Below are 15,986 nucleotides of genomic sequence, written 5' to 3'. Positions count from 1 at the left end.
AGAGAAAGATTGGAAAGGGGGGATGGGGGGGTGGGGAGGGGGATCTGGCTGTTGAATAATCACTACTCAGTTTAATTGTCTCCTTTGGCTGCATGACCCAGCAGCACCCGGGTACTTTCAGGCTACACTGTAATGAAAGTGAGTGCTGCGAAAAAGTGGATGGGTGTTTTTTAGAACTGCCTTGACTAAGCTAAGAGGGCTGCTTTTCCCTACTTCTCCTTACCAGAGGTTGGGAGTAGAGAAGGACAAAACTTTTGCTACTCTATTTACAGCGTACAGAGTTGCTTAATTATTAATACACAAAATTCAAACTTCTAATCTACCCATCTCCTATCTCCTCCTCCATCAGTGGCTGGTTTTCAAAAATGTTTGTGGTGGAAAAAACCCAGACATGAACTTTTTCAGTCATTGCAAGTACAAACACTTCTTTATTGTACTTATGTAGAGTTTTCCAGTGGCCAATTTATACTCTATGTGACTAACTTTTCTGACTTCCTCTGAACTTTAACCCTGCATATTTTAATCACAAGTATCTGCTCTTTATATGTTTAATCTTCCTTAACAAAACTGTTAACATCAGATTTAATGCATTTGAGGAGAGTTATGTGATATTTTTAATTGGCATCCTTGCATGGCACCTTAGTCACATCAGACCAATTTCAACCTTAATTGATAGAAATATTTTTTTAAAGATGGTTATGACTAGCACAGTTACAGATAACAACCTTTCAGAGTGGAAAGATTTCCCATCCTAAAAATTTGCATATTTATGGTTATTATTTCCAATAGCAAATATTTATTTTATATAATCTGTTGAGAATTGTTTGAACTGAATCATTTTGCAACTATCGATGAGCTTCAGTTAGTTACTGAAGACAGAAATGTCCTCCAGAGGCATTTTCTTTCCACTGCAAGAAAATGTAAAACCTAAACTTCCTAACTTCTTCTCAGAAGTTGAAGATGTACTCAAACGTTATTGTGAGCCTCCTTTCATCACATACATCTGTTCTTCTAGTTAAGATAACAGTTTGTATACTTCATATACTTCTCTTTAAATTCTCACACCTGGCTACACTGAAGGATTTGACCGCTAGCTTTAAGCTGCAAACGAGACCACTGAATCCTGTTTGTGCAGGTGTGTGTATTTCAGCCTATGTGTGAGTACACTATGGATATTTAATTGAAGTTCCTCCATGGAGATAAACAATTTAATTATTTTCTTCTTCAACTGTGGATTTAGTTGAGAGCTGTCTCTCAAGGCAGCTTTTTAAGGCCTCCAGCAGATCCTCTTGGTGAAAGGGCTTTGTATATGCATTTTAAGACAAAGGCCTGTATGCTTAAGGCTACGGCTAGTTAGGCCTAATTTCCTTTTTAGTTCAATTAACAAATTACTCCACTTTTTGTCTGGGAAATATCATGACTACAGGTGTTCCAAAAAAAACAAACAAACTTTATATTACAGTTTCTTTAAACTCTGAGGCTTGTGATGCTAACAGGCTAACTAGCCCTGCGTGTAACAGGCAATCATCATATACTGCTGAGCCATTAATACCTATTCTTTGGACTCATTCTTAAATGTTTGTATATCTAACATTGTCTTGTTCACAAAAATAAATAAATAAATACATAAATAAAGGTGTTAACTAGACCAAAGGATTCAGGAGGAGGTTAACCAATGAGATCTGTCAAGTGCAATGCCTTATTTCTAAAGTTTAGCTGCAGTTGCAGAAGTCTACACTTCCCAAAACCACATAAAGAGCACCACAGACTCACTATCGCTATGCTAAGCTATTACATAATGCCATTTTAGTACCCTCAGAGTTTATGTTTCTTGGTTAGGTTAGGTGTTATTTTACAGACGTAACCTGTAGTTAGCTAACTATGGGGCAATTACTTTGGGACACTACACTCTGAACTCTGTGCAGTACGCAAGCAGGGAAATCCAAAGCTTGACAGGCCTACTTTCCTGAAATGCTCGTGAACCATCTATTAAGAATAAAATGCTTTGTAGCCATGATAGTATGATATAATACGGTAGCTTTTACAAGGAAACATAGTGTTTATTCTGCTTAATGCTCTGAGATACCTAACAACAAACGTCTTGTAAAAGATTAACAGTTGTGTTGGTGTGTGTGTGAGTACCATGTACCATTGCGTCCAGCAGCTGGATGCATCGTTGCAGTATAATTTTTGTCTCACAGTAAAGACGAAAGAGAAGCCGTCCAATAGGCTGTTTCTCACAGATGCTGACATAGTCCCTGTCTGCAGAAATAAAACACACAAACACACACAATTTAAAGCACAAACTATCAAACAAACACGCAATTTAAAGCACAAACTATTTGACGCATCAGCAGACAAACAGGTGATCACGAAAACACAAGTACCTGTGCTGTTTCCAAGCTCAGTGCACTGGCTTATATGGGGGAAGCGAAGGATCTCCTTCCATTTCTTGCTCCTCCCTTTACGCTTTCCTCCTCCACCTGTGGCAAAAGGGAAAATCAAGAGGGTGAAAATGCTGTAATGAAAGAACCAAATAAAGTTGTCAGAGTTTATTTTCATCAGAGAGGAGGAAATGGAGGCCTAATGGTGGAAAGCACAGGGAGAAAGAGGGGGGTTGTGTGTGGGCTCCCCCCGAATGAAATCATAGTCTCAATGTGTATATATAATTCATAGATTACGTCTCACTTCCTCTGTAAAAATCTCTCCTCTCTCTTCTTACTTTCCTCCTCACTCAGAAGCTTTTCTAAATGTGGAACAGTGTGTGTGTGTGTGTGTGTGTGTGTGTGTGTGTGTGTGTGTGTGTGTGTGTGTGTGTGTGTGTGTGTGTGTGTGTGTGTGTGTGTGTGTGTGTGTGTGTTTGTATCCACACAGACAGAAAGCCTATTCTAACCGGCTCGATTCCCATCAAAACCCGGGACTTTGCCAGACTGGATTCCTCAGCACTGAATAATCATGCATCAGCTTCCTGCAGCAACATAGCAAGAACAAAACTTACCTCACATGATTTAATCCATCTCACCTTATTTTACATCAAATCTAAAGGAGGTTCAAATCACTACAACCTCTAAGGACGTAACACGGCCAATAAAACTTATTTCAGTGTTTTTAATCCTTCGGGGTTGCTGAGCTGTACGTCATGTTTGTCTCAGTTTTTCTTTCTTAAATTGCGAGAACTGCTCTAATGAACTGACAGGGATTTCCTTTAACCGCTCTCTGCGGTGGAAATATGCCGCAAGCGGCTCGCCCGGTGTGAGAGGCAACATTGAGAGCATGAGAGCGAGAGAAGCAATGATGAGCAGACATCTTTAAGTAATAACTCAGGAATGCAAGAGGCACTACGTCATGCTGGCGCCTCTGAGTGAAAGCTTTAACAGTTCTCCCATCAATCCTCCTCCATCTCTGCCTCGTTCTCGACCACTCTGCTCTGAAATTGATCTTTATTTCAGAATAACATCATGCTTCAAGAAACTTCCAGAAAGTAAAGATATAAGTCAGAAAAGATCAAGTTTTGCTGTGAGAGACATCATTCATTTCAGACCTTATTTATCATTCCTTATGACACTATGACAAAGGGTTAGGGTTTAGCAGCCGCATCAAAGTGATTGTGATTTATAATGAATTTAGGGGGATTTTTTTCATTTTCAAAGACCATTGGTTTGGCCATCAGCCAACTCTTTCTTGTGGTGAACATTTGGACATTAGCCTCGATGGATGTGCTGACTGTGCCAAAGTTTCATAACCTTTGCTGTTTTGTTCTTTACTTTTGCAATTTTGTCACTAATGTGAATGACACATGAGTCAGCAGTAATTCACATTTTTTGTGAATGTGTTTTCATGTGTGCTTATAAGTGTTTTTTTGTCTATTTAATGTAATGTTGAATTTTTTTAATTAATGTATGCTCATGTAAAAACGCAGCATGTAACTTTGAGAATGTTACATCCTATGAGTAAAATAACAGAGCTTATTTTAAATACCTGGTTATTGAGCAAGGGGTCACCATATATGAGAACAACATTTTTAAGCTGAAGCCACAGACTGCTTTCAAAAACTGCTGTTGTAAACACCTAAGACTACTGACCATGCACTTCCCATGGTCAGTAGTCTCCTGCTCATCCGACCCTGTGACCAAGGCAGACAGAGTAGCCAGCCGGCAATGATACCTTATAATGGCAACTGACATAAACAGGTTTTTAACAGGTTGCAAATCTTTGCTAACTCTTTTAGTTGGCTAACACACCAGCTTTAGTTTTTAAGCCTTAGACCAGACACATTTTTTTTAAAAAGGTAATAATTGTACATGAGATGGCTAGATATTGTCCATGACCTCATGATACAAAAAATACTGGGGGCTTAAGATATGTACCAGGCAAAGACTGTAACACCTGTTAGACTTTAATCGTAGCAAACACTTCAGCAAGCAACCGAAAGCTAACATTTTTGTTATTTTTTTTTCCAACATTGCTTTTTACTCAGGACAAAGTATGCAAACTAAAAGCTCTGCAAACCTTCAGGTCTGCTGGGTAATACGTTTTGCAGTCGGTTTAATGTGAAGTTCATAAAACACAGTACGCACAGAGATGCTAATTATGTGTTCTGTGGCTCTAATGCTTAGCCAGGTATGCTAGCAGCCACAGCTCTCTCCACAGCAGACACACTTTTAAAGTCATTCTTTACATTTTTGATAAACCAAATTGACAAAAATTAGTTTTCTGGTTTTTAGTAAGTTTAAATATTTTCTTCAGGTATGATTTTGGATGAAGGACATCACACAGCTGACACACCAAGTGGTCACCATATCACCACAGACAAACTCAAAGCATAAATGTATTAATAACTCAAGTCAAAATATCCCCTAAGAGAATAATTAACTCCAGCACCTGCTCCTCATCAACATTACTGTAGACCAAACAAGCTATTAAGAGTCACACTTCTTATTTAAGCACCAGCTGTTCTCTAAAAACTGTTAATATTTTAACTTTGTCCCCACAACAAAACATCAGTGTGTGGCTGTGTGGTCTAATATTTTAATCTCCTTTAATACAAACATGACGTCTGCCAAAAAGCACAGCGGGTGCAAAAGGTCATTCCTCGGGGGGCCACCATGCTAAAAATGAAGCTACTGTGAGGCGTTTGTGGATTAAAGCGCCCACCAAATGGCACACATTTCCTGTTGGGGGTCAACTTCATGTCAAATAATTGTACCAAACTTTGTTGCCCCACCCAGGCATTCAACTTCTACACAATGCTGAGACATCCACAAATAATGTAGCTCCTCTATTTTCTCTCTGTGCCTGTTTTCTTTCCTTCTCACTGCTCTCTAAGTGTATTTATTTTTCATTTTCTTGAAATCCTCATCTCCCCCTTCCGGCTTCTTGTAACTCTTCTCCCCTCCCATCACCTTCCCCTCTGACTTTGTTTCCTGTAATCAAGCCTGTTTTTTTTACTCTTCTGAGAATTTTGTCATCATCACCTACATCATTGCGACTAAACTGATGCCAGCCAATGACTGACCTCATTTGCCACTTCAGGCAAATCAACCCTTTTTGTTTTAGGGTTGCATAAGGTTGAAATTTACCAGTTCTAAAGAACATTGCTATAGGTCAGTGGGTTTCTATTTGGCTTTTTGATCACTGAAGCAAAGTTATGGCCATTACATAAGGTTGCTCAATTATGCACTAATTCACCATCTTTTTTTCTGTCTTTTTGTCCAGTTTTTCACCCCACGACCCCCTTTACTCTTTTTCTACCTCTCAGCCAGTGAATATTGTGTTTAATTAGGGGACCCCAATTTGTAAAAATATACAAGACTTAACATGAGGAATAAAACTTTAAATGTCAGTGTGTCTCCACTATGTGTGGATTAAAACATCCACAGTGCTCAGCAATCTGTAGCCAGTAGCCATGTCAGTATATTTGATTTGTCCAGCTGCAATAAACATTAGGACTGATTCCAGGCAGGAATATGAGTAACAGCAGAGGCCTGTTGGCTGCAAAGACCTGAACATCCATACTCGAGCACACCCAGCCGCTTTGACAAACATGCAAATGTTATGCATACATTATTAATCTTCATACAAAAGACTCGTCCATCTGGACGTAACGAGACATTTCCTATCTGGCTTCAGTGTCTTTTGACGTCTCTGATCACTGTGACCTCAAAACGCATTCTGTGTAGCATTGTTAGTGGCCGTCGGCTGTTGTATATCTGCTTGCTGAACTATGGGGGAAATATTCTGGCGGGATGTAACTAACAAGGCTGAGGGGAAGTTTATATAAGGATTGTAAATATCAACATAAAAGGAAGCAGTTTTTTTAAGTCGTGGTATGAAGCTGGGGGAGTTTTGTTTCATGTCAGATCTGTAACTCCGGGTTCCTCTTCAACAAATTGTGGTAGCCTAAAGTATAAAACCCCTCATAAATGTTGCTCATGACTTCTTGTCCTCGCTCTTCCATGTTTTTATTTCTCTATTAGTGGTTCTCTGTCTCTGAAGGTTTGTCACTTACACATGAGTTCAAGTATGTGCTGCACAGAGGAGTACGCTGCACACAGGAACTTGTCAGTCTAATTTGTTCCATGAGGGTGGTGTGATCGCCGCCCTTTATTTATGTTTCTGCTTAGCGGCTCTGACATCATCAAGGCATGTCAAGTGAAGCAAAAATAAGGTCAAGGGGGAACGACATCCGTCTGGCGTGGCACCAGGGAGTTATGGGCATCCCAAACCTCTGTGTGTATGTGTGTGTGTGTGTGTGTGTGTGTGTGTGTGTATGTGTTTGTGTGTGTGTGTGTGTGTGTGTGTGTGTGTGTGTGTGTGTGTGTGTGTGTGTGTGTGTGTGTGTGTGTGTGAGAGAGTGCAAACTGTTCTGCTGTGACCTCTCTCTAGTAATGTCCTCATGCTCAATTTAACCAACTCAGGGCTGTTCTGCAGGGCCTGTCCATCCACACATTCAGAAATGTCCCTGCTTAGCTGTGAGGTTATATTCACAAAGTGTTGACACACAGAAGAGTTCAAGCCTTCCACCAGTAGGTAGCTGACACACTCACACACAAAAACATTGTCTCTGTGGTTTCGAACACCTCCACTTACACTGTCACTACAAACATGCTTACTAATCTGCTGTGGACAACCAGCCGAAACCACATCCTGGATTTCACGCTGTGTATCTGTAACTACAACATCTGCAGCAGAGCGAGATGTGAGCGCCGGCAGTGTGCTATTGTCTACACCTACACACTGCAAAAAATGAGATTTCTTTGGTTGAATTCTGTGACTCTTCAGACTCATCCCCCTCCCTGCGCCAACATAAAATGTCATCCCTGTTCACAAACAAATGATTATGCCTTCATTATTACCCAACCCTGGCTCATTCTCAAATCACCTCTTTTGTCTGATGTGTTAAATGTCAGCCTTGTGGTTGAGTCACACCATGGTGGTCAGTCAGGTATCATCACAAACAACCCAGACAATGATACAAATGCTTTTGTTCTTCTCTTCCTTCTCTTCCACAATGTTGCACTCTTCAATATTTGGAAATTATTTGCATCAGAGCTGCAGGTATGGGCCAGTGTTCCTGTTTATGCAAAAAAATGGGCTGCAAATACACAATAATGAGACTACTAAGCAAAGACAAGAAGTTTGCATTGGCGCTCTCATCAAAACATCCTCTTCCTGTCTCTCTGTGGACTCATTCTTAATGGCTAAGTCCTGATTCATAGTAAGAAGCATCTAGAGAAGATACTTATCTCTTGCAGAATAACAAAGAAAGAAGTGGGGATGTTTGGAAATAAATCAAACTGTTTCAAGATTGTGCTGTATGTCAAGTCCAATGTTTGCATGTAACTTTTAAATACAGAAATACACTCAGGGATGTAGAGGTGATTGAAGTTAGAAGATAATTAACTTAAAATGAATATATTTTATTTTTTCCAGCTCATAAGATATCAATGTAGAAGGGAATTCACTCCAATCCATGGCACTGAAGGAAGTTCTGTAAAAGTTTCTTAATTCAGGAATATAAACACACTTGAGGCTTATTCACACATGGTGTAATGCTTTACCTACCTGTGAGAAACTTGTTATGGTGAGAACATTTAGGGGTAAGCTCTGAGGTTTGCTTTGTAGCAAACGTGTGTTTGTGTGTGGTCTCTGTGCCACAGGAAGTCACGGGGAAACGCTGCCCAGACCTGAGCAGAAGGGGAGGACTATAGCAGGAAGAAGCTCTTTGTTGCCCTGTTCCACCATGATGTCATGTCGCTGCCTCTGTCCAGCTGCCTTATTACCATCCCGCAGGAGCCTCTCCATCCACGTTTTCTTTATCTCGGCTATAATAATGTGAGGACCCGGCTGTAACATCTGCTAACATACTCAAAGCAAACATCTGCGACGTACGCCTCCTACCTGGCAACACTCGACTATTCTTAAAGCTGCTGTGCTAGGGGGGGTGTCACATGTTAAAGCACTTAATGAGGGGTCATAAACTTAAAATCAGTCATAGATATTAAAAAAGGAGATGTTATCTGCTGTATTGATGGTAGTTGAGAGGGTGCTGGTTCACAAGAACATCTGAAACCTAGATAATATGGCTGTTTGTAGCATGAAAAGCAACATGTGTGGTTTTTAGATTAACCTAAGATGTAAATCCATGTTGCTTTAAGATGATTTAATACAAAGCTTTATGGATAAGCACACGTATGCCTCTGTTTTACTGCCTTTATGTCCCTGTAAACATTACGGATATTAATAGCAACCAGCCAAAGGGCAGGAGCAATGTGTTGATACAAACTGAGGTGGTCAAACCGGTCCATGACCTCAGAGCTGGAGAGCTGAGACAGTCGTCGCTAGAGTATCTCTGTCTCTTCATAAATGAACAACGGTGTGCAGACAGACACAAGCATGCAAGGGATGAAGTCTCTTAATGGCAGCAGGAGGCAGGGTACATTTCCTGTCATGTGCCACAAGTTTCCTGTTTTATAAATACATTAAATATGGAATGTGAGGAGGACAATATTCAATAGACTCAAATTATATAACCCACCAGGCTGTGATCAAAGCACCACACAAGCACACACACACACACACACACACACACACACACACACACACACACACACACACACACACACACACACACACACACACACACACACACACACACACACACACATACACTTACGCAGGGCACCCTGGGTAATACACGCTGTTTGCTCATCCATAAAGATCCAGGAGGACATAGTCCACATGAAGCTCGCTATAATAGGCGCCTCCTACACTCTGACACAGTGTTGGTGTGTTTGTTCTCCTCCATAAATATTTTGATAGGCTGAATATTATGGCAACGTAATCCTAAATCTCTGTGAGGGATGATTATATATCTTCTCGCTCACAGTGAAACTCTGCAGTTACGTCACAAGTGAGCAAACACGGGTGAAAGTGCACCCAATGAAAACAAGAGCTCCAACATATCAGGCTGATGGAGCACATAGTGCGCTGTATGGTAGATTGTATTGAACATGTACACACATGCAGCACAAAAACCCATCCAGTAAATAGGTTCAAAGTGATTACATTGCCCCAATCAAGCTGAGTCTGTGCTTTCTGGCTGGGCTCCATTTCCTTCTATCCTCAAACACACTCAAGCACACACACACTATTCATGGAGCTGTTTGTTCCACGTCTTGCTCCCATGTTGACATTCCATGTTCTTTTGTCCCTGTTACGGCAACATCCCTCAAAAGAAAAAAAATTTACTTCACTAGGATTTTAAAGTAACTGAAGTGCTGAGAGAAAGCTGCTGTTTCAGCTTTTCCCCGTTTGTCTGGTTTTCTGGGGCATTCTGGCAGCACACTGAGGATCATTTTGCTGTACTTTATGGCCTATAGTTGATATTTTGAAGCAAGCCACAAGGATCAGACACTGCTGTTTGAAATTAAGTAGACAATGAAATAATTTTCTCTCAAAATCTCAGCAATTGTCAAATCCAGGTTTCCCATAATCAGCCTATATATCGAAATATATTCTCAATTTAATATTATTGTAATACAGCTACTTCCAATCAATTATTCAACTGTACTAGAAACTTTCTATGAGTGCTGATACATCACTGATTTTACACTTTCAGTAAAACTCCATCTCAGGTGTTCTGAATTCTGTAGGCTGATCCAGCTGGTGCCTCCTAAACACAAAGGCAACCAAAGCAATGTCTTCCGACTGTTATTTCATTAAGCACCATAAATTGGATTTCATTTAAATTAAGATTAAATAAGCTGACAGGACTGTGGTTTAAGTGTGTACTTACAAAAGGTACTAAGAGTCCAGTCCAGTTCAACTCAGGTTTCAGATTTCACGTTTCATTCACATTTTTGTTCCTTGTTATGTTTGCTAAAAATTCAGTTACTTTGTTGTCAGAGATATTGTAGAGGAGAAATGTCACATGTAATATCATCCTATCTGAATTTTAGCATACTGTGGTTATCTCCAAGACGGGGCCACAGATCGTATCACAGCTGTGCAGATATTCAGTACAACAGCACTCAGTATGTTGCTTAAAGCTCCTGTGAGGTACTTTAAGTTTTTGTCGAGCTTGGCGCCCCCTGTGGACAAAGTGGTGCCTTTAATCTCTGAATCTACCTTGTATGTGAGTTTTACTGTTTTTTGATGAAAAGACAGCACTGAAACTACTGTTAAGTATTTTGTTTCTATTTCAGGTCTTGTTTACCTTAAAGGTCAGAGACATCAGTGATAAATTCAGTCTGTTTTATAAAGTACAAATAACTCCTGTCGGGCGCTTTGAATAAAGTGAAGCGTGTTCCTTATATTTTAATAAATTAGCATTTTATGAGCTTTATTTAGCCCTATAATATCTGACTATGTAGCATACGTGTACAAGAGTTTGACTATATTAAAGTTAAGCAGTCAATCACTGAGCTCCTATACAGCTGCAGACATTTGGGAGGAAGCTTTATAATACACGCTATAGATTATTCAAAGATTAATGCACATCAAATATTCATTATATGTTCCATTAAAAAAGACATGGCAGCAAGGTACAGCACAGAGCGCACATCTCAGGCCTTAAAGTGCATCAAGACAACAAAGGCTGCTTAAGTAATCACCCTTATGTCTGACATGGGGAAAAAAGAGAAGTTGATCTCCCTGCTGCATTCCTGAAGTACTTCACTGACAGTCGTTTAAAATTCACATTTTTCTGCTTCCACTTTCCGTCAGCCCACCTTGTCTACTTCTGCCTTAGATAATTATCTCCTATATATCCCAGAATTCCACTCGACAACCTCCAGAGAACAGGCGTGAACTTGTTGCATCCAGCTGGGTTATGTATACTGTATGTGTGGGTAGAGGCAGCAATAACAATAGAGATAGTAAGAGCCAGAGAGCTGAATTTTTCCACTCAAGAAAAAATGAGTCACACTCCCACTCAAAACACAGCAAAGCCTTGTGGCGTGTTTTTGATGGAGAAATCGGTATCTGTGCTTTTTCTTTGGTTTATGTCTCCATGTATGACTGCTGATAGCAGATGGGGAATCAAGTAAAAAAATCATTTTATTTTGAAGGATTCACATAGAAGGACAGCTGACATGGAAACATCTGTCTATATTTTAACTTAAAGTAAACTACAAATAAAAGTTACTCTGTGAGGTTACTTCAAATAAAAAAAAGAATTGGTCCAGGAGAATTGTGAGAGCTTACTTCAACCAAAATAATCCACATTGTTGATGTGGAGCTATATTGTTTATTATAGATTAATTCAGTGGAATATTTCCATGTAGAAACATCTGGATAGATGAGTAAACCGCAAAAGGAAGACTTAAATTTTTTTTTTCTGAGTACAGTCTTACATATTTTTCAGGTAGTATGAGGATCTGAAATTCTCACCTTCTGAATTTAGCCCGTGATAGCAACTCTTGTATAGACTGTACTTGCTTACATCAGGGTGCTAACATACCCACAACACTGGACTGGTGCTGAATATGTGATTTCAGTTGTTTAGAAGACAAATATCTAATATATAAATATATAATAAATGTAGTTCATAAAAGTGATTCATGTAATAGTTTAAATAATGCTGAAATGAAATATTAAACACAGAGGTTTTCAGGATGTCCAAACTTGAGTTTGTTTTGAAATTGGGAAAGACCTCCTTGTGCAGACAAGTTTCACACGGCCTGATTCATGTAAGACAACAAACAACCATTTATCTTATATTGGGGATATCTATAAACAACTAAGATGGCTGACATCATCTGGATCATCCTGAATTCACTGTAGTTTAAGGCTCTGTTTAAACAGATCTGTTTTCAATAGAGAACTGTAAACTATTGATGCGTTTTGGCCGTTCATTTACATGGAAATAGCATTTTGGGGGACTGAAAATACAAAGTTTTGAAAATGGGTTCCAGAGTGACATTTTTTGGAAACACAACCCCTTCTGTTGCCATGTAAATCATCAATAAGGGATAGGTTAAAAATGGTGATGTCACAGCTCCATTTGCACAGGTGTACAAAGGCAAGTTAATGTGTTTGTGAAGAACAGCTTTATGCCCAGGTGCATGGTGTTTTCTTCGGTGGTGTTTCAATCCAAATTCATACCTCCAATCACTGATCTGGCATGCATACTCCAGCGTTTTCAGTCATTTTTGCGATGTAATGTGAACATGGATTTTTTTTCAAAACACAGATTGAAGACTTCCATTTTTAATGGTGCTATTCTTGGGTAAACAAGGCCTACGAATCAACAAACTGGGCAGTAAATGATGTACCTAATGTACAAAGGATAACTTTGGGCTAATTATGTCATACATCAATGTATTTTAATTCCTCGCTGTGTTAACCACTTGATTCGGATTGGCCAATACCCCCATGGCATTGGTCGGTTATTACTCAACATAAAAGTGTTGCCAGGGACAAACCGAACACATTGACAAATCAAAGCAAATCAATCCGCTTTGGCACGTTTCACCTCTCACCCTTGAAGCTGTGGAAATGTTAGTCTCTGTTAGGATTCTAAATGGGGAAAGGACATGGCGGATATATTTAATATTGCCTAATAGGGGTGCACCTATTGCATTTTTCTCAGCTGATCCCGATTGCAGATTTTGTAAAGTCTAACCTGCAGATACCAATCTTTACAGTGTCGAAGGACTTAGTGTTTCTGAAAGTCTCTGTTCAACACTGACATTCAAGCTCAGCATTTACATCAAGCTCACATAAGTTGTCCAGATGCCCGTTGTAAAACCCACTGATGTTGTGGAATCTGCTTACAGTAGGCCGCATGTGTCTTGGCAGGACATAAAATAACTCGGGCATTACGACATTGGAGAAATATTGCCTACTCGGGATTGAGTATCTTGAGCTCAGGTGCTGTCTTGCGGGGGAATTTCTGAAGCCTACATCCCTGAAAACTGCCTTTCATCCAGCGCAGCTTTGTTTTTTTCATTGCTCATGGAAGATAGCCAACATTAGCACCAGTCGCATTTACAAGTATTGCAAATTGAAAGCTTTGTGTCCTCTTCTTTCACTGAGTATAACTCCTACACCGACAACATGCTGCCGAATTTGATTGCTTCCACTGTGACACCAGGTATTTGACTGTGGGTCTGTGATGCGCTATGTGAATGCATGTAACCGGCTACATGGAGAAGTCTGGCCAACCAATCAGTGCACCACTGCTTACTAACACAGACCTCTTTTAAAGCTTCAGGTCAAAATAATCAAAAACGCCAATGTTTGGACTTTACCCTTTTGTTTGATTTGATTATAACAGAAAAAAGCAGGCTAATATTTCAATTTTGAATTACATTTCAGAAAATGTCAAGTCCAGTGTTAGATTGGTCTGCTATTGGGCTGGTTAGAGTATGGTTGCTATAGAAGGCTGCCAACCATGGAATTTGAGGGATGATGTTTTGTAGCTGTATTAATAAATCATTTTTTAATCAATAAAATCTTCTCTAAATCAAATTTTTTTTTAAACTTGTTTATTTTGTTTGTAATAACCTTCATTTAAATACTAGAGTGAGAGACATGCTATCAACTCTGTGAACCTGAACAAGGCATGGCTTGCTATGAATATATATATGTGAATTTCTATAGGATGAAATATTCGACAATACCAAACATAACGGGATGCTGAAGCTGCTGTATAACAAAATAAACAAAAGTGAATCCCCTCTGAATAAAATATGAGATTTGTGAGGAGTGGTCTCAAACAGCTCAGTAGTAGTTTGCAGGCTCTCTTATCTACCCGTTGCCCCTTTCCCTTTCAAAGGACCCAGTGAGGAGATGACAGACTTGTTTCCCTCTAGAGTATTTTACTTGCTTCAAGCAAGGCTTTTTGCCTAACAATAGTCTTAACAGTCCTACGGCATTATGTCATGGCACCATCCTTTCAGAGGGGTCCGGAGGGAGGTGCACTCCAGGTTCATGTTTTTTTTTGACTGAAAGTGTGAGATAAAGTTTGTGTGCGACAACAGAATCAAAGGCTCTGCTGTATAAAACTCATACTGACATTACCATAAGCTGACAGGTGGAGGATCAGGCAGAACATCAAAAAACCTTTGTAGTGTGTTAAGCAGATTCAAACAGGTTTCCAAGCTCATTTAACTTAAATTATGTTATACTCCTATCCACAGCAGCTCCCCTGACTTGCTGAGACTTGCAGTGGCATCACATGATAAAGAACCCCCCCCCCATCAGGAGGCACTGTGTGCAGCCAGAGCCGAAACAAACCGCTTGTGCTGACGAATACCTTATGCCTGTTATCTTTTTTTTTTTAATTGACCAATTGCTTAATTCACAAATTGCTACAGCTGCTAACAAAAAGTGAAAAAGCTTTGACCAAAAGAAATCCTCCTTAGGCAAAAACGAAACTACATGAGTCACTGTCGAGCTTCACAGCCTTGATCGTCTGGCATCAGTCTTTTATCAAGTCTGCTCTTCATTTAATAAAATATGTAAAGTTTTTGTTGTGACCAATGGAAAAAGGCCATGTTCTTATCTTCCAATCAGCATTTCTGTCCTGTTTTTCCTTGAAAAGAACTCACACATCACCACTCTAGTCCTTTTACGCTGATGTCTTGCAGGGTTAGTATAATTTTTAGCGTCCTGGTTGAACTATATGAAGCACTTTCTTGTACTGAAATGATACCTAAATGTGACAGGAGGGACTTTTTCATGTTTTCTTAACTTGCGCAACTACAACCTGCAAAAACACGGCAGGCCAAAAGAGAGCCAGCAGGCATCAGAGTGGAATTTAGGCTAGTAGCCCAAACTAAATACCCCGGCTCTGGTACCGCAATTCAAGAAAGGCATCTGGATGCAGCGATGCAGTTTTTCCCCCTTACTCTCATTCACTTCGACAGCCGATGACGTTCGCTCGCCTGGCTTGGAATCTGCGACTGCTGCCAGATAGAGTTGTGAATGGGGAGGCAGTTAGACACACACACACACACACACACACACACACACACACACACACACACACACACACACACACACACACACACACACACACACACACACACACACACACACACACACACACACACACACACACACACACGCATGCATGCACACACACACACACACACACTGAACAAGCTCAGGGTCTACTGCACTGATGTTGCTCTCGTCATAGCGGCTGGGTTCAGGTTACACTTAAACAAAGGAATTCACCCCCACACCCCTCATCTGCTAACACACTGAAATCTACAGAACGCCCTGCTATTACACATGCTCACTCACTCTATCCATAAGTCAGCTAACATTATAAGGGCCAATTTAAACAGATACTACTGAATCAAAAAAACACTTCAGGCTTGGATAAGTTAGTGGAACTTCTTGATCTGCTGTGACCCCCAATTTCCTCAGCTGACAAAAATCATTATGACCGCAGAGCTTGTACTCTACACAGAGATAAGACTTAGTCTTATCCTATCTTGATGTTGGGTCTTTGTTAGAATAGAATAGAATAG

At 40.0% G+C, this 15,986-nt stretch overlaps 1 protein-coding gene across 2 annotated transcripts in view; it reads right to left on the bottom strand.

The window, feature by feature from the left end:
• grk5l (G protein-coupled receptor kinase 5 like) overlaps positions 1-15,986 on the bottom strand; it is a 33,527-nt gene that overhangs the window by 13,795 nt on the left and 3,746 nt on the right. For both annotated transcript variants that reach the window (XM_034691618.1, XM_034691619.1), the window contains exons 2-3: positions 2,388-2,483; positions 2,150-2,262 (exon numbers count right to left, since the gene is read on the bottom strand). In XM_034691618.1, the coding sequence (XP_034547509.1) occupies positions 2,150-2,262; positions 2,388-2,483 (209 nt within the window). The remainder of the gene's footprint in view (positions 1-2,149; positions 2,263-2,387; positions 2,484-15,986) is intronic.

Source organism: Notolabrus celidotus, chromosome 9 (genome assembly GCF_009762535.1).
Source record: "Notolabrus celidotus isolate fNotCel1 chromosome 9, fNotCel1.pri, whole genome shotgun sequence".
In the NCBI taxonomy this organism is placed as follows: domain Eukaryota; kingdom Metazoa; phylum Chordata; class Actinopteri; order Labriformes; family Labridae; genus Notolabrus; species Notolabrus celidotus.
The sequence above is the reverse complement of the archived record's forward strand: the minus strand, read 5'-3'. Positions and strand labels throughout refer to the sequence as shown.